General features: G+C 42.7%; 2 protein-coding genes across 9 annotated transcripts in view; one reads left to right on the top strand and one right to left on the bottom strand.

The window, feature by feature from the left end:
- The window catches only part of CCP110 (centriolar coiled-coil protein 110), a 35,209-nt gene extending 22,746 nt beyond the window's left edge, over positions 1-12,463 (bottom strand). For 4 of the 8 annotated variants that reach the window (XM_070761146.1, XM_070761152.1, XM_070761147.1 and 1 more), the window contains exons 1-3: positions 10,834-10,993; positions 10,272-10,427; positions 7,985-8,113 (exon numbers count right to left, since the gene is read on the bottom strand). In XM_070761146.1, the coding sequence (XP_070617247.1) occupies positions 7,985-8,113; positions 10,272-10,427; positions 10,834-10,836 (288 nt within the window). In that variant the 5' untranslated portion in view covers positions 10,837-10,993. Of the gene's footprint in view, positions 1-7,984; positions 8,114-10,271; positions 10,428-10,833; positions 10,994-12,296 lie in introns of those variants that run through there. The other 4 variants (XM_070761150.1, XM_070761151.1, XM_070761148.1 and 1 more) reach the window with 4 other exon arrangements.
- A 1,467-nt stretch (positions 12,464-13,930) lies between these two features.
- Positions 13,931-25,765, top strand: GDE1 (glycerophosphodiester phosphodiesterase 1). The gene is made up of 6 exons (XM_070761145.1): positions 13,931-14,291; positions 16,279-16,454; positions 17,588-17,693; positions 19,796-19,888; positions 21,699-21,910; positions 23,196-25,765. Exons 1-6 carry the CDS (start codon positions 14,037-14,039, stop codon positions 23,341-23,343), a joined length of 990 nt encoding a protein of 329 aa, XP_070617246.1. The 5' UTR covers positions 13,931-14,036; the 3' UTR covers positions 23,344-25,765.
- Positions 25,766-25,822: the final 57 nt, after the last annotated feature.

Genomic DNA, 25,822 nt, shown 5'->3' with positions numbered 1-25,822 from the left:
GATTTCTGACAGTCTCAAAATGGGTGAACAGTGCAGTCAGGCGGTAGGGAAAGCAAGTAGGATGCTTGGCTGCATAGCTAGAGGTATAACAAGCAGGAAGAGGGAGATTATGATCCCGCTATATAGAATGCTGGTGAGACCACATTTGGAATACTGTGTTCAGTTCTGGAGACCTCACCTACAAAAAGATATTGACAAAATTGAACGGGTCCAAAGACGGGCTACAAGAATGGTGGAAGGTCTTAAGCATAAAATGTATCAGGAAAGACTTAATGGACTCAATCTGTATAGTCTGGAGGACAGAAGGAAAAGGGGGGACATGATCGAAACATTTAAATATATTAAAGGGTTAAATAAGGTTCAGGAGGGAAGTGTTTTTAATAGGAAAGTGAACACAAGAACAAGGGGACACAATCTGAAGTTAGTTGGGGGAAAGATCAAAAGCAACATGAGAAAATATTATTTTACTGAAAGAGTAGTAGATCCTTGGAACAAACTTCCAGCAGACGTGGTAGATAAATCCACAGGAACTGAATTTAAACATGCCTGGGATAAACATATATCCATCCTAAGATAAAATACAGAAAATAGTATAAGGGCAGACTAGATGGACCATGAGGTCTTTTTCTGCCGTCAGACTTCTACCGTGTTTCCCCGAAAGTAAGACAGTGTCTTACTTTCTTTTTATCCCCAAAAGCCCCATTATGTCTTACTTTCGGGGTATGTCTTATATTGGAAAAAAATTGTCAAATTTTTTGTTTTAACCATAAAATTAACATTTATTAACAACCTGAAGAGTATTGTATTCACCACAAAACAGCAGATGATACCCCAGTATGCCAGTGTGTATGTTTTACTGATGTATGATTAATACTGTGTGCATTACTGTATTTTAAGCAGGAGGCGGCAGTGACAAGTGCAGGGGACGGCGCGGTGACATATGGAGAGGGGGATGGCGCAGTGACGTATGGAGAGGGGGGCGGCGCGGAAGTGGGCAGGAGGCGGCACTCATTAAGATCAGAGGGAGGTGGCAGACGTGGCGACGTATGGAGAGGGGGACGGTGCGGACGTGGGCAGGAGGCGGCGCGCAGCTAGATGAGAGGGAGGCGGCAATACCCCCGTGTTTCCCCGAAAGTAAGACATATGTCTTACTTTCGGGGTACGGCTTATATTAGCCGATCCCCCTGAAACCCCTGATACGTCTTACAATCGGGGGTGTCTTACTATCGGGGAAACAGGGTATGTTTCTATGAAAATATTTTCTAAATTTAAAGAGTGAGAAGAGAGAGATATCAAATTTACAGAAAAAAAGAAAAAGGAAAGAGGGGGAAAAAGAGGGAAATGAATAAAAGAAAAGAAAGAATGTAGAAAAGAAGAGTAGTGGGTACAAAAATTAGTAGGTTGTTCTAAAAGAAATCCAAAAAAACCTGTAAAAGGCATACTGGATAGGATCCAAGTAATTGAGATGGTTAAATTGTTTACCCACTCAAGCCTTTAATCGTTCTATCCCGTTCCAAGAAATCTTTGGGTTTTTAATTGCCTTTTAAGATTGATTTTATTGTACAATGCTCGGAATCTTTACCGAGTTGGGTGGACTAATAAATGTATGTAATGCACAGCAAATAACTTCTAGAAGTAAAAGAAAAATCAAACCAATTCCGACAGAGAGATCAAAGAGGGGGGGCAGGAGGAATCTAAGTGATTACAAACAGGATTTTAACCATTCCTGAAATAGAGATCAACTGATCATTTGGCAGATGTAGCAACCTAACCCTAATCCTACGGTTTTAATTTTTATTCGTTAGATTTTTATCCCAACTTTATTATTTTATAAGTAACTCAAGGCAGTGAACATACCTAATCCCTCCTTCTATTTCCTTCACAACAACCCTTGGAGGTGGGTTGGGCTGAGAGAGAATGATTGCCCCAAGGTTATTCAATTCAATTTCAATTCAATTTATTAGATTTGTATGCCGCCCCTCTCCGAAGACTCGGGGCGGCTCACAACAATAATAAAAACAGTATAATAATGGAACAAATCTAATAATAAAATTATATTAAAAAACCTCAACAATTTAAAAACCATACAACACATACATACCAAACATAAAATATAAGAAAGCCTGGGGGAGATGTCTTAGTTCCCCCATGCCTGGCGATATAGGTGGGTCTTGAGTAACTTGCGAAAGACAAGGAGGGTGGGGGCCGTTCTAATCTCCGGGGGGAGTTGATTCCAGAGAGCCGGGGCCGCCACAGAGAAGGCTCTTCCCCTGGGGCCCGCCAAACGACATTGTTTGGTTGGCAGGATCCGGAGAAGGCCAACTCTGTGGGACCTTATCGGCTGCTGGGATTCATGCGGTAGAACAGGGGTCGACAAAGTTGTTCAGAATCTAGGAGCCAGCCAAAAAATTTAGGAGCCAGAATTTTTTTTAAGCAAACTTGGTTTTTTGCCGAGTCTCCACCTGACATCGCTTTCACCCCCTCCCCCCCGGCGCAGGCCTGGCTCCGCCGAGCCGGCTCTGCTGTACTCCCGTCGGGATCCGAGGGGAGACCGTTAGTCAGAAACCGAAACAGAGAAGAAGGAAAGGGAGACCGGGCCGGGGACGCGGGGGAGGGGGGGAGGGGGGAGGAGGGGTTACTGGTCGGAAGTCACCGCGCACGCGGCCGGAGGAGGAATGAACAAAACCTCACGCCGGGAGGGGAGGGGCTTCCGCTTCTCTCCGAAGGCGGGTGAGCGGCCAAGATCGGAGCGTCTGTGTGCGGTGGGGGGGAGTGAAGGGGTTCGAGTAGGAGGCGGAATGGAGGCAAGGGGGGGAGGGAGAGACGCACGCAAGCGCAGGGGACGCTGGGAAAGCAGCTCGCTCCGAGGTTGATGGGCGGAGCTACGGAAGCCAAGATGTACCATTTCTGGGCGTAAACACAAGGCGGGAAAAATATACTGTATACACATACAGCAGTGTTTCCCAACCTTTTTGGAGCCGCGGCACATTTTTCATATTTTCAAAATCCTGGGGAACATGGGGGGGGGGCGCTAAAAAAAGTTTGGACAAAAAAAATCTCTCTTCCTCCCTTTCGCTCTATTTCTCTCTCCCTCCCTCTTTCTCTCTCTTCCTTTCTCTCTCCATCCCTCTTTCTTTCTCTCTTCCTTCCTTCCTCTCTTTCTGTCTCCTCCTTCCTCTCTCATCTCTTTCCTTCCTCTCCCTCCCTTTCTCTCTTTCCTTTCTCTCCCTTTCTGTCTATCCTTTCTATCTCTCACCCCTTCTCCCTCTTTCATTCCCTTTCTCTCCCTCCCTTTCTCTCTCATTCCTTTCTCTCCCTCTTTCCTTCCTATCTCTCTTTCTTTTTCTCCCTCCTTCATATCTTCTTTCTCTCCCCCTTCCTCCCTCTTTCCTTTCTCCCCCTCCCTTTCTCTTCCTTTTTCTCTATCCTTTCTACTTCTTACTCTTTCTTTCTCTCCCTCCTTCATTCAATTTTCTCTCCCTCCCTTTCTCTCCCTTTCTCTCTCTTTCCTTTCTCTCCCTCCCTTTCTCTTCCTTTTTCTCTATCCTTTCTACTTCTTACTCTTTCTTTCTCTCCCTCCTTCATTCAATTTTCTCTCCCGCCTCCCTCCCTCTTTCCTTTCTCCCCCTCTTTCTCTTCCTTTATCTCTATCCTTTCTACTTCTTACTCTTTCTTTCTCTCCCTCCTGCATTCAATTTTCTCTCCCCCCCTTCCTCCCTCTTTCCTTTCTCCCCCTCTCTTTCTCTTCCTTTTTCTCTATCCTTTCTGCTTCTTACTCTTTCTTTCTCTCCCTCCTTCATTCAATTTTCTCTCCCTCCCTTACTCTCTCTTTCCTTTCTCTCCCTCCCTTGTTCTCCCCTGGGGCTGCCTGTGCCTGCCCTGCACCACCCAACACGGACGGACAGCCCCCGGTCGTCGGTTCGTCGCCCCCCACCCCCCCACGGAGGGAGATCAGGCTGGCGAGGGCGGTAGAACTACGTCACCAGCCACTGGAGGGAGATCGGGCTGGCGGGGGCGGCGAATCCACCTCCCCAGCCGCGCGGAGGGAAATCCGGTAGGCGGGCGGGTGGCCGCGGCTCCCTGCGCGCCCCTGGAAAAGCGTACAGGGAACGGTGCCCGGGGCCGCTTTAGCCGCCCCCCGCTCCCCCCGCCATCTCCCCGCGACTGCCTGTGCCGCTGCAGCCGCGGCCCCCCCCCCGCTCCCACCGCCAGTGCCCTCCCGCCGGGCCCCAAAGGACACTTGCCGATGACGACAGGGAACCTTCAGCTGGGCGGGCGCTGCCGTGCCGGTGCCTCTGACCTCCCGGTTCCTGCTCGATGCCGCGGTTTCTGGCGCTCTCCTGCTGGGCCCCAAAGAAGGAAGGCGGGAAAAAGGCGCGAAGAATGGAGCTCTCCTTCCTGCCTGCCTTCTTTGGGACCCAGCAGGAGAGCGCCAGAAACCGCGGCATCGGGCAGGAGCGGAGAGGTCAGAGGCACCGCAGCGCCCTGCCCAGGCGGCACACCGGTTGGGAAACGCTGACATACAGTACAGCAGGCAACATTTTCTAGGCGCCAGACAACATTTTCTAGGCGCCACTGGCGACCAGGCGCCTGGGTTTGTCGAACCTTGCGGTAGAAGGCGGTTCTGGAGGTATTCTGGTCCAATGCCATGAAGGGCTTTAAAGGTCATTATTGAGCAGGATTTTATGCTCAAGGAAGAACCAGAGCTCACAATCTCTTGCTTTTTAGGCCAGTACCTTAACCACTACACCAAAGTGGCTCTCAGTTTGATCTGTCACAATTTTTATTTTCTAAGAACAAAGAGCACCAAGTTAAACCGCACTTTAATTCTGCTGCAGGCAACTCTTGAACAAGACAATGAATTGCCTGCAAGCTACAGCATGGTTAAAAACACACACTGCGTAGAAGAAATGTAAGTGGTTATTATTATATTCTCTCTTGACACATCTTTTGAATCCCGGGCTGGGCAATGGTTGCCAAGCGTGCACTAGTAAACAAAGCAAGAAATTGAATAGTGCTTGTTTGGGATCCTGTTATCACTCCAGCCAAACAAGCTGAGCTAACAACTTTAAAGCAACAAAGCTGCGTTGTTGGCTGAAATACCCTTGCATTGTGCCCATCAAGCACCAGGACAATATCATTCGCCACTTCCAGTAACCACGCTGTTCTCTTTAATTCAATAGTGACAGTGTCAGCACCTTAATGGGACATCTCCAGAAAGAAAAATACACAGAGGTTATGAGAGGGACAGTCAGACCCCTGTGCCAGTTTACATTGGTTCGCTACCCCAAACACTATAAAGAGGAAATGTCAACACTTTAAAAACTACCGGATTTGTTCCTGATCAAAAGTGCTCAAATTCTGCCTTTAGCCCAAGTAGACTGGGATTATTTGTATTTGTATTTATTAGATTTGTATGCCGCCCCTCTCCGAAGACTCGGGGCGGCTAACAACAATATAAAAAGACAATGTAAACAAATCTAATATTAAAGCAATCTAAAAAAACCCCAATTTAAAGAACCACACATACATACAAACATACCATGTATAAATTCTATAAGCCTAGGGGGAAGGGAAAGTCTCAATTCCCCCATGCCTGACGACAGAGGTGGGTTTTAAGGAGCTTGCGAAAGGCAAGGAGGGTGGGGGCAACTCTGATATCTGGGGGGAGCTGGTTCCAGAGGGCCGGGGCCGCCACAGAGAAGGCTCTTTTCCTGGGTCCCGCCAAATGACATTGCTTAGTCCAGCGTTTCCCAACCGGTGTGCCGCGGCACACACAGCCAGGTGTGCCGCCAAAGTCCTAGGGAACTCCAGCTGGGCGGGGTGCTGCCAGTGCCTTGACCGGGAGCTCCCACTCGCAGCTGTCCCCCGGCTCCGGCCCATGCCGCTGCTTCCGGCGCAAACCTGCTGGGCCCCAAAGAAGGAAGGCAGGAAAAAGGAGAGCTTAAGGAGAGCCCTGCCCAGCTGGAGATTCCCTTGCAGCACCAGGTAGAAGCCGGCAATGCAGCACCCTTTTCCAGTGCCGCGCAAGGAGCTGGGCGTTGGAGTTTGGGGTGGGGAGCGATGAAAGTGCGGAGGCCGGCGCTGCGGCTGCCCCCACCCCCCAGTGCCTCCGTTCCCCTCGCGCCCCTGGCTTCTCGCCAAAGAGAGAGGAAGGAAGGAAGAGAAAAAGAAAGAGATAGCAAGAGAGACAGAATGAGAGAGAGAGAAAGAGAAAGAAAGAAAGAAAGAAAGAGACAGCAAGAGGGGGGAAGGAGGGAGAGAGAAAGAGCAAGAGAGGAAGGAAGAGAGAAAGAAAGATAGCAAGAGAGACAGAATGAGAGAGAGAAAGAAAGGAAAGAAAGAAAGAAAGACAGCAAGAGGGGGGAAGGAGGGAGAGAGAAAGAGCAAAAGAGAGAGGAAGGAAGGGAGAAAGAAAGGGATGGAGAGAGAGAGAAAGAGGGAGGGAGAGAAAGAGGGAGGGAGAGAGAAATAGAGCGAAAGGGAGAAAGAGAGATTTTTTTGTCCAAACTTTTTTGCGCCCCCCCCCCCTCAATGTTCCCCAGGAGTTTGAAAATGTGAATAATGTGCCGCGGCTCAAAAAAGGTTGGGAAACACTGGCCTAGTCGACGGGACCCGGAGAAGGCCAACTCTGTGGGACCTAATCGGTCGCTGGGATTCGTGCAGCAGAAGGATTACCTAAAAGTGTGCTTCAATAAATCATCTAGGGATGTTTAAGTGCTTCCAAATTCTTTATCACATTAAGATGTATGAAAGATTGAATCACAGCCCACACATACACACAAACACCCTCAAACTAACACTGATGATGTTACCTAGTTGGGTAATGAAATGTCTGCAACTTGAGAGAGTGCCAAGGATCCCTCGTTTCAACCCTGAGCTACAAATATTCTCCTTCATTGGTAACACACACAATACGTGTCTATCTGTCTGTCTCTCTCTCTGTATCTTGTTATATGTATACATCCTCAATGTCAAATTTTAATTACATTTTAGGAACTTTAGATGCAACACATCAATTGAATAGAAGCTGCCCTTTTATTCATCCATTCTTCATGTCCACACTGCATTTATACTCCGCTTTTTATCTGGCAATTTCTCCCAACGTTATCGCTACAAAATCCCTACAGAAACAACCCTGGTAGGTAGGCTGGTCTGAAAAGACACCTAATATAATCTGTAGCAAGGAGGGAACTTTAACTGTAGATTATCTCAGGGACCGCCTTCTGCTGCACAAATCCCAGCGACCAGTTAGGTCCCACAGAGTGGATCTTCTCCAGGTCCCGTCAACTAAATGTCGCTTGGCGGGACCCAGGGGAAGAGCCTTCTCTGTGGCGGCCCCGGCCCTCTGGAACCAACTCCCCCCAAAGATTAGAATTGCCCCCACCCTCCTTGCCTTTCGTAAGCTGCTTAAAATCCACCTCTGCCGTCAGGCATGGGGGAATTGAGACCCTCTTCCCCCTAGGCCTTTACAATTCTATGCATGGTATGTATGAATGTATGTTTGGTTTTTTATATTAATGGGCTTTTAATTATTTCTAACATCAGACTACTATTGTACACTGCTTTATTGTTGCTGTTAGCCGCCCCGAGTCTCCGGAGAGGGGCGGCATACAAATCCAATAAATAAATAAATAAATAAACTTATCCAAATTAAGAAACTTGTTCCAATCTGGGATATGTTCAGTAGTCAATATTTATTTGTTGCATTTATATGCCGCTCACTACAAAATGGACTCTGAGCAGCCAGTATATAATCAGCCTGTCCTTGACTGTGCTTAGTTAGAATGCCTTGTCCAATTGCCATCCTGAAATCTTACTTTAATCACAACAGGATTATTTAACGCAATTGAATTATATTATCTAATACAAAACAGAGATTATGCTTCTGGATTATCTTATGCAAAAGAATTCCCATTCCCTTCCAGATTTGCTGCAGATAAGACAAATTTCCCAATCATAAAAACACATCTTTCAAACTCACCTGTACGTTGGCCATTATTTCCTCAACCCGAGTCAGTAAGAGCCTCTGTTTTGAATTCTGTCGCCAGCGTTCTAGATCCAGAGCCTTCTGTCTGTCTTGCTGAAGTTCTTTCTTTTTCTCCAGTGTCAGCTATAAAAGCAAGGGGGGCAAATTATTATTGCTATGTGTTAGTCACGGGCTCATATCGGCAGAGATTCTCAAAATAACTGAAGAAACTTTTTGGCTGAGAAGCGAAATGTTCGGAGAGAAAAAAAACCCCTTTGGCACAATTGTGAGCTCATACTTTTATTACGTTTCATTGCTTTAGGGTAAAAAAGGAGGCTTTTAAATAATAATAATAATAATAATAATAACAATAATAATAATAATAATAATAATAATAATAATAATAATAATAATAATAATACAGAGTTGGAAAGGACCTTGGAGGTCTTCTAGTCCAACCCCCTGCTTAGGCAGGAGATCCTACATACTTCAGACAAATGGTTATCCAACATCTTCTTAAAAACTTCCAGTGTTGGAGCATTCACAATTCTGGAGGCAAGTTTTTCCACTGATGAATTGTTCTAACTGGTTAATAGTTCTTCTTTAAAAATTGATTTATAGTCAGTGCCTGCAGAAACTTCTGATCAGTACATTGGGGGCAGGGGGGGATATTACAAGATAATAAGGTTGTAAAGCTTTAGGGAAAAAATCCACATGTACAACTGAAGACACCAAGCATCGAAGCAAGTCTTCTCAATGCAATTCTGATTTTGCATATAACAAGAAATTCGGAATGAGAAGACATTAAGTCGAGGCTCGACTACTGTAACGCTCTCTACATGGGGCGACCTTTGCAAAGTGTTCGGAAACTTCAGATCGTGCAGAATGCAGCTGCGAGAGCAATCATGGGCTTCCCTAAATATGCCCATGTCACACCAACAGTCCACAGTCTGCATTGGTTGCCGATCAGTTTCCGGTCACAATTCAAAGTGTTGGTTATGACCTATAAAGCCCTTCATGGCACCGGGCCAGATTATCTCAGGAACCGCCTTCTGCCGCACGAATCTCAGCGACCAGTTAGGTCCCACAGAGTTGGCCTTCTCCGGGTCCCGTCAACTAAACAATGTCGGTTGGCAGGGCCCAGGGGAAGAGCCTTCTCTGTGGCGGCCCCGACCCTCTGGAACCAACTCCCCCCAGAGATCAGAATTGCCCCCACCCTCCTTGCCTTTCGTAAGCTTCTCAAAACCCACCTCTGCCGTCAGGCATGGGGGAACTAAGATAATTTTTCCCCTAGGTTTCTACAATTTATGCATGGTATGTTTGTATGTATGATTGGTTTTCTAACAAGGGTTTTTAGCTGTTGTAGTATTGGATTTTTACATTCTGTTTTTGTCACTGTTGTTAGCTGCCCCGAGTCCACAGAGAAGGACGGCATACAAATCCAATCAATATATATATGTAGATTGTTATAAAAGAGATGATACGTCCCGCCTACCAGAGATTTGGAAACCAGCCTTAAACAAAAAAACATATCAGAATAATCACCATATCAATCTTTTAAGTAAGTGTGATTCCACCAACCAATCAAATCACTAAAACATAGTCACCCAATCTATTTGCTACATTCAAACCAAATCTCCACCCCCAACACTATATATAAGGAAGAAATGGCAGTTACAAACATTCCATATTTACAGCAACACGAAGCTTAAAACTTCAGCCTGATGATGGTGAATGTGATTTCACCGAAACGTCACATAGACATGCAAAATATTACACAGGGCAAAACCCGAACTCAGAACAATCTACATATATATAAAATGGCCCTGGGTTGGGCCGAGAGGCAAAAAAGGAGCTGTGATGTTCCTTCAATATACCAGGGTGATTCGACACAAAATGTAACCCTTCCCTGGTACAGAGCTGAAGGGATTGGATACTGTAGCCTAGAGGATAATTCTCTGCCTTACAAGGCAAAGGTTGCAGGTTCAAGTCCCAGTGGGTATGGCTAGCTGATGAGGCCAAAATAAGTCCGAAATAGATCTATCCTAGTCTCCCTTAATTTTCAAATTCAGCTTAAACATGTGACATATATATATATATGTATATATATATATATATATATATATATATATATATATATAGAGAGAGAGAGAGAGAGAGAGAGAGAGAGAGAGAGAGAGAGAGAGAGAGAGAGAGAGAGAGAGAAATAAATAGTAAACAGTTTGGGCCCAGCCCTCACAAAAAGCAAAGGTTTTAGCTTAGTCGTTATCGTTTTACCATAGACATGATTAAGCCAACTTACCAGTGGGGAAAGTATAGGGACCCCATTAAATCGAATAACAGATACATTTCTGCGCTGAACAACGGGAGACATTCCATTCTCCATGAATTCTCCTTGAATCCTAGCCAGGTGCTTCTTGCAGAATTTCTCATATTCCTCCATCATGATGCAGTTGGACTGCAGAAATACAGAGAGAGAGAGTAAAAAAACAAGCCCTCTTTTCCAAATAACAACTCAGCATATGCATATATCCAACAATAACTGTCACTTTACCTACAATTCCCTTGTTAATCTGTCTCTGTTGTTGTTATTACTGGCCTAGAAAATTGCATCCCCAACTAAAGGAACTGTGCAACAGAGCTCTAAAAATTGTTACGGAAATCAAGACTAAAAACATCATCTCCGCAACCTAAATCAAAAGACAGCAATCATTATATGTGTACCAAGCAAAACCACACAACTCACAACTCTTCCAGGCAGCTGCGGAGTTAAAATCTGATCGGACAGAACATTGTTTCTGGTTTTAAATTGGGTTCTAATATTATTGCGGACTAAAAAGACAAAACTTAAAAAATAAATATACCATAATCCAAGATGAATGGCACAGTTCCCTATTGTACAATATGTACAAAATTTAGGAGGTTCCCTGAGACCCACACCTACTGCTTTTATTCCTAAATTTGATTCTGGTCTCTTCCCCTCGATCTTTAAAGATCCATGATCAAGTGCAACCTCTTGCTCTCAAAAAGCTTCCGTATTATTAAATGTTTTGTTTCTTGTTGCTACTAACTCCTCTGGCTGACAAGTCAGGCATTTATCCCAAGCATTAACCCTTTCCGATAAACACAAACCCACATATATATATACACACACACTCCACATCTACAGTATCTTTAAATCAAGGCTGGGGGGGCTTTGAGAATAATTTGGATGAAGATGGCAGTCAAGGGAAGGGGGGAATAAGCTGAATAAGCAGGGTCCTCCCAGTTTCAAGCATGTGTTTGAGAGGCGAGGGGATCATTTCAAATAAAACATAAGTAAAAATACAGGTAAAATTTAAGTACAGTTGGGAACAGCTTAAAAGTACAGCTCAAAATCACGGACAGCTCTGCACGAATCCAAACTTTTTAAAAAAATGACAGGTTCAATATTATCTGAAGCTAAAAACATAAACATCCTTTATCAAAGCTAAAACTTAAAGACTGAAATCAAAGCTGAAAATACAGGATATTTTTAAAGATAGGATAGGAATAGGAATAGAATAGATATGTACTGTATATTGTTTATTGTTTTGATATGTTGTCAGTCACCTCGAGTTCTCAGAGGGCGACATACAAATCCAATTAACAAGAATAGAATAGAAAAGAAATGTATATTGTTTATTGTTTTGATATGTTGTGAGTCGCCTCGAGTTCTCAGAGAGGACGACATATAAATCCAATTAACAAGAATAGAATAGAATAGAAATGTATATTGTTTATTGTTTTGATATGTTGTGAGTCGCCTCGAGTTCTCAGAGAGGGCGACATACAAATCCAATTAACAAGAATAGAAAAGAATAGAATAGAATAGAAAAGAAATGTATACTGTTTATTGTTTTGATATGTTGTGAGTCGCCCCGAGTCCTCGGAGAGGGGCGGCATACAAATCCAATTAATAATAGAATAGAATAGAATAACATTTGATCAAAGCTTCACATGATTAAGGGGCAGCACCCCACGAATCCAAAGTGCAAATTAAGGACCCTTTCTTCACCTAAATCAAAGCTGAAAATGAAGGACAGCTTCACATTAAAGCGGCAGCTCAATATTAAGGATGACTACACCTGAACCAAAGTGGTAAAATTGAATGCTGCTTAGTGACATTAAGTGCAGCAGCCCAATATTAAGCGCAGCCACCTATGAAGCAAACAATTAAATCATCATTTAATTAATTTAATATTATTGACGTTAACCCAAGCATAAAACTATGCACATGTTAAAAAGCAATATGTAAATCTAAATGCTATAATATTAAATACAGGCCAAATGTTAAGAGAAGCCCAACCTTATGTGCAGCTTAAATGATTCCCCCCCAAATCCAGCTTGCTCTATTCAGGCTAGACCCCCGACGAGGCCGCCCAACACAGGCCCTCCGCAGCCCTCCGAGGCTTCTCCGCCCGCCCCGCTTCCGACGAGCGCAAACTGCGCGCCTTCGCTGCTCCTGCCCACAGAGGCCGGCCCTGCCCAGCGCCTGGCAACGCCGGGCACAGCCCCGCCTCTTCCGGCGTGACGAAGCGGCGGCCGTTACAAGCCTCCCGCGGGGTCTCCAGGCAACCGAAGGGAAGGGCCCGCGTCGGGCGATTCCCCCGACTCTTGCATTCTGGGAGTTGTAGTTTAAAAGGGGGGAAGGGTCCTTTCAATGGAACTGGATTCTTGGATGGAAATGGATGGACGGCCACTTTTCCTCTGGAAAATATTATGTACAGTATTTGTTTTATTGCCGTATTTATTTTATTTATTTTGTTTTATTTGTCATGCATGTACATGGTATTGGTATAATAAACATTAGCAAAATAGCTAATGTTTAGCTATTTTTAGCTATTAACTCCGAGTCTTCGGAGAGGGGCGGCATACAAACTTAAATAGATAATAATAATAAATAATAAATAGGTAAATGAGGCAATAGGACAATAGGACAGGGACGGTAGGCACACTGGTGCTCTTATGCATGCCCCTTACAGCAGTGTTTCCCAACCTTGGTAACTTGAAGATATCTGGACTTCAACTCCCAGAATTCCCCAGCCAGCTGGCTGGGGAATTCTGGGAGTTGAAGTCCAAATATCTTCAAGTTGCCAAGGTTGGGAAACACTGCCTTACAGACCTCTTAGGAATGGGGTGAGATTGACTGTAGATAGTCTAAGGTTAAAGATTTTGGTCACAGAGATAGGTAGGCAGGTAGGGAGAGAGAGAGAGAGAGGGAGGGACCTTTGGGACCACCATGATTCGTCTCTACAAAGCACCGCACACTAAGACAACTAAACACAAGAACAGTTTTTTCCATAATACCATCACTCTGCTAACCAAATAATTCCCTCAACCCTGTCAAACTATTTACTAAGTCTGCACTACTGTTACTACTAGTTTTTTCTCATCATTCCTATCACCCATTTCCTCCCACTTATGACTGTATGACTGTAACTTAAATCCTTAAGATTTTATTAATATTGATTGTTTCTTCATTGCTTATTTGACCCCTGTGACAATCATGATTCTTGACAAATGTATACTTTCTTTTATGTACACTGAGAGCATATGCACCAAAGACAAATTCCTTGGGTGTCCAAACACATTTGGCCAATAAAGAATTCTATTCTATTCTGGATGACTGGGCAGCTCCATAGATCAATCAAGACGTCGCATTCCTTGTGGTCCTCAATCCCTTCCCGTCCACGCCTATTACTACTCCATGACGGGATTTCCTTGTTTTGCAAGTCGTCTTTTGCCGGGGCCTTAGCTGTCAAAAGCCAGTCCACGATTCAAACCACGGTCCGCTTTCCGATTGGCCGGGCGGATGCCGCCGGCGAAGTCAATCCCATTTGAGTCCCGGGTTCGGAAATCCGCCTCTGTCCCGCCCTCAGCGACCTTTCTTTGAACGCGATTGGCTAAGGCGGGCGGGGCGCGAGGGCCGCGATTGGCCGGTAGGAGAATTGTGTTGTCACGGCGACAAGGGAGAAAGGAAAAACAGCTGGTGGGGCGGCGGACTCCCCTCAGCTTTAGCTCCTCCTGCGGCGCCGGGACCGCCGCCATGTTTTGCTACCCTGAAGGGCTGCTGGTGGCCTTCTCGGTGGTGGTGGTGACGACGCTGGCGGTGCTCCGGAGCGCCGCGCTGGCGTGCGCTCTGTCGGGCGGCTTCTACCTGGCGCTGCGGCTCTTCAGCCTGGAGCCCGTCGCCCCGCAGCGCGCCCAGCTGGTGGTGCAGCCCCGCGGGAGCCCCGCCCGTATCGCCCACCGAGGTGGCTGCCACGATGCCCCCGAGAACACGCTGGCCGCCATCCGGCAGGTCGGCGCCGGTTGTGTGTGCACGTTGTGTGGAAGGAGCGTTGGTTGCGTGTAAAGAGAGGGGGTTTCATTGATTGTGTGTAATACACAATCGTGTGAGTGTATAGTATTTGTTGGGGTGGGTGTTTTGTGCATAAAAGGCATAGTATATCTGGCCCGCAAACATCTGGATGGCAGCAAATAGGTGTTAACTGGTTCTTCTCTGGATGAAAATAGATCTGTCTGTCTATCTAATCTACCATCTATCTTTCTATCTATCATCTCTGTTTTTATATAAATACTTTATTGCCATTGTATGTGTATACAGAGTATGTGTATATGTATGTACAGTACACAGTATACACATACTGTGTATACATTGTATGTGTATACACATCAATCAATCATCTATCTATTTTTCTATCTATCATCTTATCTTTTTATATATATAAATACTTTATTATCATTGTGTGTGTATACACAGTATGTGTACAGTTTATGTATGTACACAGTATGTACATAGTACAGTATACACATACTGTGTATACATTGTATACACATCTATCTTATCATCTATATCTATCTATCCATCCTTCCCTCCTATCCTGTAATCTATCAATACACACAGACGGAGAAATGCACTTGGCCAGTAAAGAATTCTATTATGTATAAATCACACTTCTGATTTAACTTTAGTGTGATTTAAGTAGTGCAAGTGCAGGGATTTTTAAAAGTTATGTAATTAACAGTATTTGCTTCTCATTCCTCAAGGAGTTATGGGTCAGAAAGATGAGATGGGCTTGCCACTGCTTACATTTATTGAATAAGATAAATATTAGGAATGAAAGTTGATGAATTGAAAACCATCAGAAGCATGTGATTGCCATTAATTGTATGATAAAGAAAAGGCTTGTTTGGTTTGCCAACAGGAGGGTTTAAAATCTCAAAGAACCTCCTAAACTGAGGCAGCAAATTAGCATGGGAGATCACCTGCAAATATTGGTGAATCATTAAAGATAATTATAGTAACTCTGTTTCCCAAGATAATGTACTTGGACTTGGATCAGAAGGGAATTTATGACAAGCTGTTTACACTTTCTTTTCCTAATGGCTGGTAGAACCAAATTCTAATACTTTTTTAGTAACCTTTGCTGATTTCTGAATGCAAACCTTCTTTTGCATTGTTTATTGTATCGCTTAATTGCCTGTTAGGCAATTGTAAGGTGTCCCATTCTTTTGTTATGTTTGCACAACACGACTGTTCTAGTCAGTGCTACTTTAGAAAAATCCTTTAACCCATGTGGTGACAGCACCTGGTTGCAAATGTTCTCTCAGATGAAAAACAATGATTTTGACAGCCTCTAAGCAGCTGCAAAGGAGACCTTTAACCCAGGGGTAAGCAAAGTTGGCTCTTCTATGACATATGGACTTCAACTCCCAGAATTCCTGAGCTAGCATGATTGGCTCAGGAATTCTGGGAGTTGAAGCCCACAAGTCATAGAAGAGCCAACTTTGCCTACCCCTGCTTTAACCCATCTGAGTTATATCAAGGATGAAGCCAGGGAAAAACTGCCTATCTTCCATCACTGAGCTTTCTCTTTGAAGTTTGGGATTGTAACTTATGATATTCAAAGGTTGGTAAATCCACAGTAACTGAATTTAAACATGCCTGGGATAAACATATATCCACTGTAAGATAAAATACAGGAAATAGTATAAGGGCAGACTAGATGGAGCATGAGGTCTTTTTCTGCCGTCAGTCTTCTATGTTTCTATGTTTCTAAAGATGAAATACTCTACTTTGAACATTTATTTTTAGTTGTCCCTGTTGAAATAACATGGGGTTTTTCAGTAGCAATTTTCTTAAGCTTCATTGCTTGGGTTTTCAACCTCGGCAAGTTTAAGATACTTGGGCTTACCTAGTCACAAGGCAAACTTATCCAAATGCATTTCATTCAAAGCACACCTTATTATATTCTGTTCTGAAAATATGAACTTTGTTTCTTAAGGCAGCTGAGAATGGAGCCACAGGAGTGGAATTGGACCTTGAATTCACAGCAGATGGGGTGCCCATCCTGATGCATGATGAAACGGTGGACAGGACTACTGATGGCTCTGGAAGTTTACGTCAGTTGACGTTTGCTGAGATTCGACAGTTTAATCCAGCTGCTAAACATAGATTATGGTAAGGGAACAACCCCATCATTCACTCACTGAGTCCTTCCCAATTTTACAACCTTATTTGCCACAGTTCTTAAGTGAGTCACACACAATCCTGAAGCAGACCCAACTTCCCCCCTTGAATTTGCCAGTTGGGCAGGTCACAAATTGAAATCACATGGTCACAGAATGCTGCAACCATCATAAATACATGCTGATTGGCAACCACCCAAATTTTGATTAAGTGACCATCGGGATGGTGGGTCAGTTGTAAGTGTGAGGATTGGTTGCAAGTCACTTTTTTCAAGCTATTATGATTTTGAAGTCACTAAATGGTTGAAAATTGAGAGCTACTTGTGTATGTACTTTTTGTAGATTGCAACTTCCCAATAGTCATGCCTTCTGGTACTTAAATAACTACCGTAAAAATCTTTAAACATCTTTTAAGAATTTGTTTTCCTTTTCTGATGGAATAGTATATCCTGGGATCTTTAGTTGTGGAAGTAGAGTAGGTATGCCCATGTTTCACCATCACTCCGCAGTCTGCACTGGCTGCCGATCAGTTTCCGGTCACAATTCAAAGTGTTGGTTATGACCTTTAAAGCCCTTCATGGCACTGGACCAGAATATCTCCGAGACCGCCTCCTGCCGCACGAATCCCAGCGACCAATTAGGTCCCACAGAGTGGGCCTTCTCCGGGTCCCGTCAACTAAGCAATGTCGGTTGGCAGGCCCCAGGGGAAGAGCCTTCTCTGTGGCGGCACCGGCCCTCTGGAACCAACTCTCCCCGGAGATTAGAACTGCCCCTACTCTTCCTGCCTTCCGTAAACTTCTTAAAACCCACCTTTGCCGTCAGGCATGGGGGAATTGAAACATCCCCCCTCCTGGGCACGTTGAATTTATACATGGTATGCTTGTGTGTGAGTCTGTTAGTTTGTGGGGTTTTTTAAATCTTTAAAATTTTAAATTGTTGATTACTTATGATTTGTCTTTTTACATGTTGTGAGCCGCCCCGAGTCTTCGGAGAGGGGCGGCATACAAATCCAAGTAATAAATAAATAAATAAATGAATGGGGCCTTATTTTATTTTTTCATTGAATACTTTTCTGTTGAAATTCACACTTTTCAAGGAAGTATGGTGATTTTTTTTTCCCTCCAGGAGGGATTATCGTGGGGAAAAAATACCAACCCTAAAAGAAGCTGTTATGGAAAGCATGCATCACGACCTCATAATCTACTTTGATGTCAAGGGAAATGCAGATAAGGTACCCTTTTAACAGCTTTTCCTTCAGAGCTCTTCCAATTGACAAAATGTTCTGGCAATGACATGATGAAACAAACAAGGTGATTTTTTTAAATACTAATTTTTATTTAATGGCGCTAAAATAATAACTAGATAAAGTTTTTCTCAGAAATGCTTTTTTGTAATTCAGAGAGAAAATTCATACTTAAGGAAGGGGCAGTGAACTGGTAACTTTGTTTTTTTAAAGGCATTTTTAAAAAATCTGATAATATAAATTGCATGAAGATACTAACCTTTAGGTAGTTACTCTCCCCTAGCACCAGTAAGTAAAGGCTATGCCTCTGACAAGTCTCTTTTTTCAGCACTGTTGTTTGAAAAAAATGAAGAGTGAGGTTGGAAGCGTCTCCATTGACCCTAGGGCTGAATTCTAAGTTTTTCCCTAAATCTGTGTTCTTTCAACTAAACTAAGTTGCTGTTTTCAAAAGCAACTTTTCCACGTACATTAGAAACATAGAAGACTGACGGCAGAAAAAGACCTCATGGTCCATCTAGTCTGCCCTTATATTGTTTCCTGTATGTTATCTTACAATGGATATATGTTTATCCCAGGCATGTTTAAATTCAGTTACTGTGGATTTACCAACCACGTCTGCTGGAAGTTTGTTCCAAGGATCTACTACTCTTTCAGTAAAATAATATTTTCTCATGTTGCCTTTGATCTTTCCCCCAACTAACTTCAGATTGTGTCCCCTTGTTCTTGTGTTCACTTTCCTATTAAAAACACTTCCCTCCTGAACCTTATTTAACCCTTTAACATATTTAAATGTTTCGATCATGTCCCCACTTTTCCTTCTGTCCTCCAGACTATACAGATTGAGTTCATTAAGTCTCTCCTGATACGTTTTATGCTTAAGACCTTCCACCATTCTTGTAGCCCGTCTTTGGACCCGTTATTTTGTCAATATCTTTTTGTAGGTGAGGTCTCCAGAACTGAACACAGTACTCCAAATGTGGTCTCACCAGCGCTCTATATAAGGGGATCACAATCTCCCTCTTCCTGCTTGTTATACCTCTAGCTATGCAGCCAAGCATCCTACTTGCTTTTCCTACCGCCCGACCACACTGCTCACCCATTTTGAGACTCAGAAATCACTACCCCTAAATCCTTCTCTTCTGAAGTTTTTGCTAACACAGAACTGCCAATGCAATACAGTGTTCCCTCGATTTTCGCGGGTTCGAACTTCGCGAATAGCCTTTACCACGGTTTTTCAAAAAATATTAATTAAAAGATACTTTGCGGTTTTTTTCCTATACCACGGTTTTTCCCACCCGATGACATCATGTCATTGCCAAACTAATAATTTTTGCAAATAAATAACAACAAAAAAAGAATTATTGTTAATAAATAATTATGTTTATAAATATCAGGATTACTAAGTGTCTTATTCAATGGTGAGTACCAGTAATAATGGTGAGTAAATAATTATTAAGGGAATGGGAAATGGTAATTTAGGGGTTTAAAGTGTTAAGTGAAGGCTTGTGATACTGTCCATAGCCAAAAATGGTGTATTTACTTCCGCATCTCTACTTCGCGGAAATTCGGCTTTCGTGGATGGTCTCAGAACGCATCCCCCGCGGAAATCGAGGGAGCACTGTACTCAGATTGAGGATTCCTTTTCCCCCAAGTGCATTATTTTACATTGGAAACATTAACTGCATTGTGTTCTTGTTCCCCCCCCCACCACCCCCTCCCAAGCCTCAGTCCTTCATTGCTTTGACCATTTATCTAGTAAAGCTAAATCATTTACCGTATTACAGACCCCTCCAGGAATATCAACCCTATTGCACACTTTAGAGTCATCGGCAAATAGGCAAACCTTCCCTACCAAACCTTCCCCTATGTCTCTCACAAACACATTAGTACATTCTGCTTCATTCACCTGCCTTGGTGTGTATTTTTTTTCCAAAACACAAATTAATTTGCACTCTACATGCCACTTTAATCAGTAACATCTGCTATACAAGAATTTCCTCCAGTAGCTGAAATGTACAAAAAAAAACCCCAAACCCAGTCTTTATCCAATGCTATTTTTTTTAAAAATGCCATTTTCTTTTTACTGGCAGGCGGTTGCAGCCTTGACACAACTCTACCTAGAATATCCACGGCTGTACAACAACAGTGTGGTTTGCTCGTTTATGCCAGATGTTGTCTATAAGGTAAAGATTTCAAAGCGTTATTAATGTCTCATGATTTTGTGACATGATAGGAAGGTTTGGAGTAGACTTGATGTTATGCAAGATACACAAAATGTTATCTCATGAACAAAATGTTATCTTAAAACCCACCTCTGCCATCAGGCATGGGGGAATTGAGACATCTCCCCCAGGCCTATATAGTTTATGTATGGTATGTTTGTGGGTATGTTTTGCTTTTAAATAAGGGGTTTTTAAAATATATTTTTAAATATTAGATTTGTTACTGTACATTGTTTTTATTATTGCTGTAAGCCGCCCCGAGTCTACGGAGAGGGGCGGCATACAAATTTAATACATAATAATAAATAATAATGAACAGGGAAGCATATGCTACCTGATTTTTAGAATGTTAACATAGTCTAATTTATTTTAATATACTCAATAAACTATGGGCCTTTATCAGAGTTTGTTGCATAAATCAAACAGATAACTGATTCAGCTAGATTCATTAACTTCTTTATATACATAACAACAATTATCCAAAGTTCTTCTTTAACAGTAGCAAAGTAAAAGACTGAAATAATAGATAGGTTTTGGTATGCAATAGGTGGGATATTTGTGTCTTAAAGGGCATATGTATTGACTCAACTGCTCGCCTTCAGATGTCTTATCGAAGGCCTGAAGCATTTATGAACAAGATCTGCTCAACTTGAAAATAAATGCTGATAGGGAAAATCCAGTGAGATGTGCTTTGGATTGTAATGCAAAGCAAGGTGGGTCTTCCTACAACCCATAATTTGCAGTTTCATTCTCACAACCTCTCAAACTGCCAGAACGTTGACATCGTTAAACCTCTTATTATTATAACCTCATGAAGGTTTGGTAGGGAAGGATTGCCTATTTGCCGATGACTCTAAAGTGTGCAATAGGGTTGATATTCCTGGAGGGGTCTGTAATATGGTAAATGATTTAGCTTTACTAGATAAATGGTCAAAGCAATGGAAACTGCAGTTTAATGTTTCCAAATGTAAAATAATGCACTTGGGGAAAAGGAATCCTCAATCTGAGTATTGTATTGGCAGTTCTGTGTTAGCAAAAACCTCAGAAGAGAAGGATTTAGGGGTAGTGATTTCTGACAGTCTCAAAATGGGTGAGCAGTGTGGTCGGGCAGTAGGAAAAGCAAGTAGGATGCTTGGCTGCATAGCTAGAGGTATAACAAGCAGGAAGAGGGAGATTGTGATCCCCTTATATAGAGCGCTGGTGAGACCACATTTGGAATACTGTGTTCAGTTCTGGAGACCTCACCTACAAAAAGATATTGACAAAATTGAACGGGTCCAAAGACGGGCTACAAGAATGGTGGAAGGTCTTAAGCATAAAATGTATCAGGAAAGACTTAATGGACTCCATCTGTATAGTCTGGAGGACAGAAGGAAAAGGGGGGACATGATCGAAACATTTAAATATGTTAAAGGGTTAAATAAGGTCCAGGAGGGAAGTGTTTTTAATAGGAAAGTGAACACAAGAACAAGGGGACACAATCTGAAGTTAGTTGGGGGAAAGATCAAAAGTAACATGAGAAAATATTTCACTGAAAGAGTAGTAGGTGCTTGGAACAAACTTCCAGCAGACGTGGTTGGTAAATCCACAGTAACTGAATTTAAATATGCCTGGGATAAACATATATCCATTGTAAGATAAAATACAGGAAATAGTATAAGGGCAGACTAGATGGACCATGAGGTCTTTTTCTGCTGTCAGTCTTCTAGGTTTCTATGAAGATATCAGGATGTCTTCGTTTGGCTTCATGTGGTTTGGTCTTTTTTTTTAGATGAAACAAGCTGACAGAAATGTCATAACAGCTCTGACCCACCGACCCTGGAGCTTCAGTCACTTGGGGGATGGGACGCCTCGCTTTAACGTTCTTTGGAAACACTATTTGTTTATGACCCTCGATGTTATCATGGACTGGAGCCTGCACAACTTCCTATGGCATTTTTGTGGCATTTCTGTTTTCCTGATACAGAAAAATTACGTTTCACAGTAAGTTGAACAGCCTACTTGAGTTTCCCCGGTCTGCGGCTGCTAGATTTCTTGACGGGGATTGCATGGAAAAAAACCTGGTCTCATATTTATGAAACAGAGACCTGGGGAAACAATGGCATCTGTACGGAGCTTTCTCTGGACGAATTCCAAATTTAAGATTTAAAAAAGATTTAAGTGCCAAAGCCCACTGCAACAATATAGCCAAGAAGGCTTCAAGAGTTGTAAACCTAATCCTACGTAGCTTCTGCTCTGGCAATCTCACACTACTTACCAGAGCTTACAAAACCTTTGCCAGACCCATCCTCGAATACAGCTCATCTGTTTGGAACCCATATCGCATCTCAGACATTAACACCCTTGAAAATGTCCAAAGATACTTCACCAGAAGAGCCCTTCACTCCTCCACTCGAAATAGAATACCCTATGAGACTAGACTTTCAATCCTGGGCCTAGAAAGTTTAGAACTAAGACGCCTTAAACAAGATCTAAGTATTGCCCACAAGATCATATGCTGCAACGTCCTGCCTGTCGGCAACTACTTCAGCTTCAACCACAACAACACAAGAGCACACAACAGATTTAAACTTAATATTAACCGCTCCAAACTTGACAGTAAAAAATATGACTTCAGTAACCGAGTTGTCGAAGCGTGGAACTCATTACCGGACTCCATAGTGTCATCCCCAAACCCCCAACACTTTACCCTTAGATTATCTACGGTTGACCTATCCAGATTCCTAAGAGGTCAGTAAGGGGCGAGTACAAGTGCACTAGAGTGCCTTCCGTCCCCTGTCCTATTGCTCTCCTATATCTCCTATATACCTTTCCTCTATTCCTATATCTCTTCTTCTATTCTTTCATTGATATATTCTATTCCTATATCTTCTTTTCTGTTATTTCTTAGATATATTTTACTATGAGTATCTCCTCTATTACCTTCATCATGTATTTTACTATGTGTATATTGATATATTCCCACTAAAATCCTCATTGTGTATTGGACTTTTATATCCTTTCTTTATATATAATAACTCATGTCTATCCTCTTCAATATGTATTGTGCATTGGACAAAATAAATAAATAAATAAATAAATAAATAAATGGCTTTTAATCCCGAGGAACATTGGACCTACAATGAGCTTTTTCTGGACGGATCCCAAATTTAAATGGTTCTAATTGCCTTTTGGGGGTTTGAAAGGAGGAAAGAACTGTAGCCGAGCAGCAAAGAGGCTGCAGAAAGTTTTTAAAAATAAACCAGAATTTTTCCCTTTTTCCTTTTAGGGACTACATAAATCGTTGGTCTGCTAAAGGAGTTCACGTTGTCGCCTGGACCGTCAACACACTTGCCGAAAAAATGCATTACGAAAATGTTCTCCAGGTCACTTATATGACCGACAGCTTATTTGAAGATTGCGACCCTCACTACTAGCTTGATCTTCAACTGGCTTCTTTAGTCACTGGAGTTCAGTGGGACTTTATGATTTTATTTTGCAAAAGCTGCATCGCTTCCCTCAGAGGGAGGAAAATGATTACATGGTTGCACCAAACTCCTTCCTTTTTGCTGGGATTGAGATTTCTCACGGCTATTTCTTTTCCTCTAAGACAGAATCAGCATTTTTGGTCAAATGCTGTTAGTGCAGGTTTAAGTATGAAAAATCCTTGATAAGGCTACAAGGTAGGCAAAATGAAGAGGGTTGGGAAATGAACTTTTGGGAAAAATTTATGGAATGCTCCATTTTCCCCCTCCCTGCACCTTCCCTGGCCTCTGCTGCTCCCGCAGCGATTGGCCGGTTCCCCAGTGTAAATTAGAAATGGTTTCAACTCTACGGGTATCTTTGCCCCAAACAGCTGTGTTTTGTCCAGGACACCAGTTCAGAAAAATGGACAATTGCCCTAGTCTGTCTACTTTGTAGAAAGAATAGAACATTCTTTTTTTCCCCCAATGTTCTAAGAGTTTTGCACATTCCTGGTGCAAGGCATATAGTAATGGTTGATTTATACTTGGTCAAAACAGACTTACCAACTGCATTGCAAAAAAACCTCTTGCTGTTTAGTGTCCACAGATCACTGGCATGACTTGAAACATTCAACTGGCCTTAAGAAAAAAAACAGGTCGTCTGTAAGGGCCCATGACCATTCATTCAGCAAATGTCCCAAGTTATGACAGTGCTGAATGAACAGCAGACCTCATCCTCGGAGGTCCGGCCAAACCGAAGGGTTCCCATAGTCATACAAATGCAATCTGGGCAGTTGGCAATCAGTTTGCACTTACAACTAGTTGCAGCCCTCCATATTCATATGATCACCGTCGCAGCCTTCTCTGTCAGCTTCCCCAGGAGGTCAGTGGGTAAGATTGCAAGCTACTGAGTTAAGTTTCCACACCCATGTGCCCTCCCTGCCCCTAGTCATTTGTACACCTTCCTCAATTGGCACCATGCCTCACACCTACAGCCCTTCACATCCTCACCTCACCAGGTCATCTATCTTTCCTGACTCGTGTTTCTCATGCACTTCATCACACCCTCCTCCACACCATCAAGACAACCACCACTTTGTTTCTCCTTCCCAGCAGCAGCCATTTACTCATCTGGGTCTCGCAACTTCCAGTCGGATTCCCCACTGACTTTGGTTGTGGGAAACCAACAAGAAGCTGCCTTGCCCAGTGATCCTGGGATTCAGTTAACAATGGAAATCAAGCCTGCAAGAATTGCCATTGCTAAGTGATGCAGTGGCACTTGATAGCTACATCGCTTAGCGACAGAAATTCTGGCCCCAACTACGTGGAGGATTACCTGTAGTGAGTACAGGGAGAATTCTTCCAACTTTATCTAGTGTGCAAATATTTTCTCTCTGCCACCCATAAATTCAAGGTGCAGCTTTGATAATGCGGTTAACCTCTTTTATCAATACCTACAAGGCAACGTGCAATATATTTTGTTGTGATCAGGCATTTAATAAAAGCTGGGAGTGGTAGCTTTTCACAGCTGCCAGGGCTGGGATTATAAAAGTCAGGTTCATTTCTTGCAGATTTTAAAGTTAGCTTTTGTTGAAGCTTTCATTTCTTACGTGAAAGAAATGTTTACATTACATCTGTTCACAGAAACCTGAGACACGGTACACTGGACTGCGTTTTTCCTTCAATCCGGTCCTTTCAAACTTGAGATTTGCCCAAAATCAAAAGAATGCCAATTATTTGTAAGGATTGTTTCCATCAGGATTGAAAGTAAAACATCACTTATGCTAAAGATTACAGCAATAAAGGTTTTTTTACAACAACTTTTTGAATAACTGCTGCAATGGAAACCACTATTTTTTTAAAAAAAGGAAAAACCAGTGATAAATTATCTCACGTATTCTGGTGATATGATGATCTAAAAATGTGACATTAAAAAGTTGCACTAGTGCAAAAACTGCTGCCTTAAACTCCTGTAGTCAAGCACAAATAACATTCTTGATATTGCTTACAAAAATTATTAAGCAGTCTTTCACTTGGATAATTTGGATGAAGCAGAAATGGGCACTTAGCAACTGCCATTCATTTTGTTCTCAAAAAGTTAGTCATCGATTGATTTAAAGTGCAGCTGTTAAGCCGGGCAAATATATACAGTATACTGTACTTGTGGTTATAATATTCCAATATTCAGTTCCCCTCATACATCACTAACCACTGTTTAAACTGAAATGAACTATAAATCTCTTTCTGCCTTTTTTCACCATGCTGCTATACTGAATGTTTATTTTTATTTTGAAAAAAAAATCAACATTTCCTTTATTATCCTCTGCTCTGTACAAATCTTTAATTTCTGTAAAATAAAAATCCTGACAAAGAAATAAAAGTGGAGAGAAAATAATGATGTTTAAGGAATTATTCCTGGTGGTTATATTTCTTTACTATCAGATATTTCCAT

The sequence above is a fragment of the Erythrolamprus reginae genome, chromosome 9 (assembly GCF_031021105.1).
Source record: "Erythrolamprus reginae isolate rEryReg1 chromosome 9, rEryReg1.hap1, whole genome shotgun sequence".
Classification (NCBI taxonomy): Eukaryota; Metazoa; Chordata; class Lepidosauria; order Squamata; family Dipsadidae; genus Erythrolamprus; species Erythrolamprus reginae.
The sequence above is the reverse complement of the archived record's forward strand: the minus strand, read 5'-3'. Positions and strand labels throughout refer to the sequence as shown.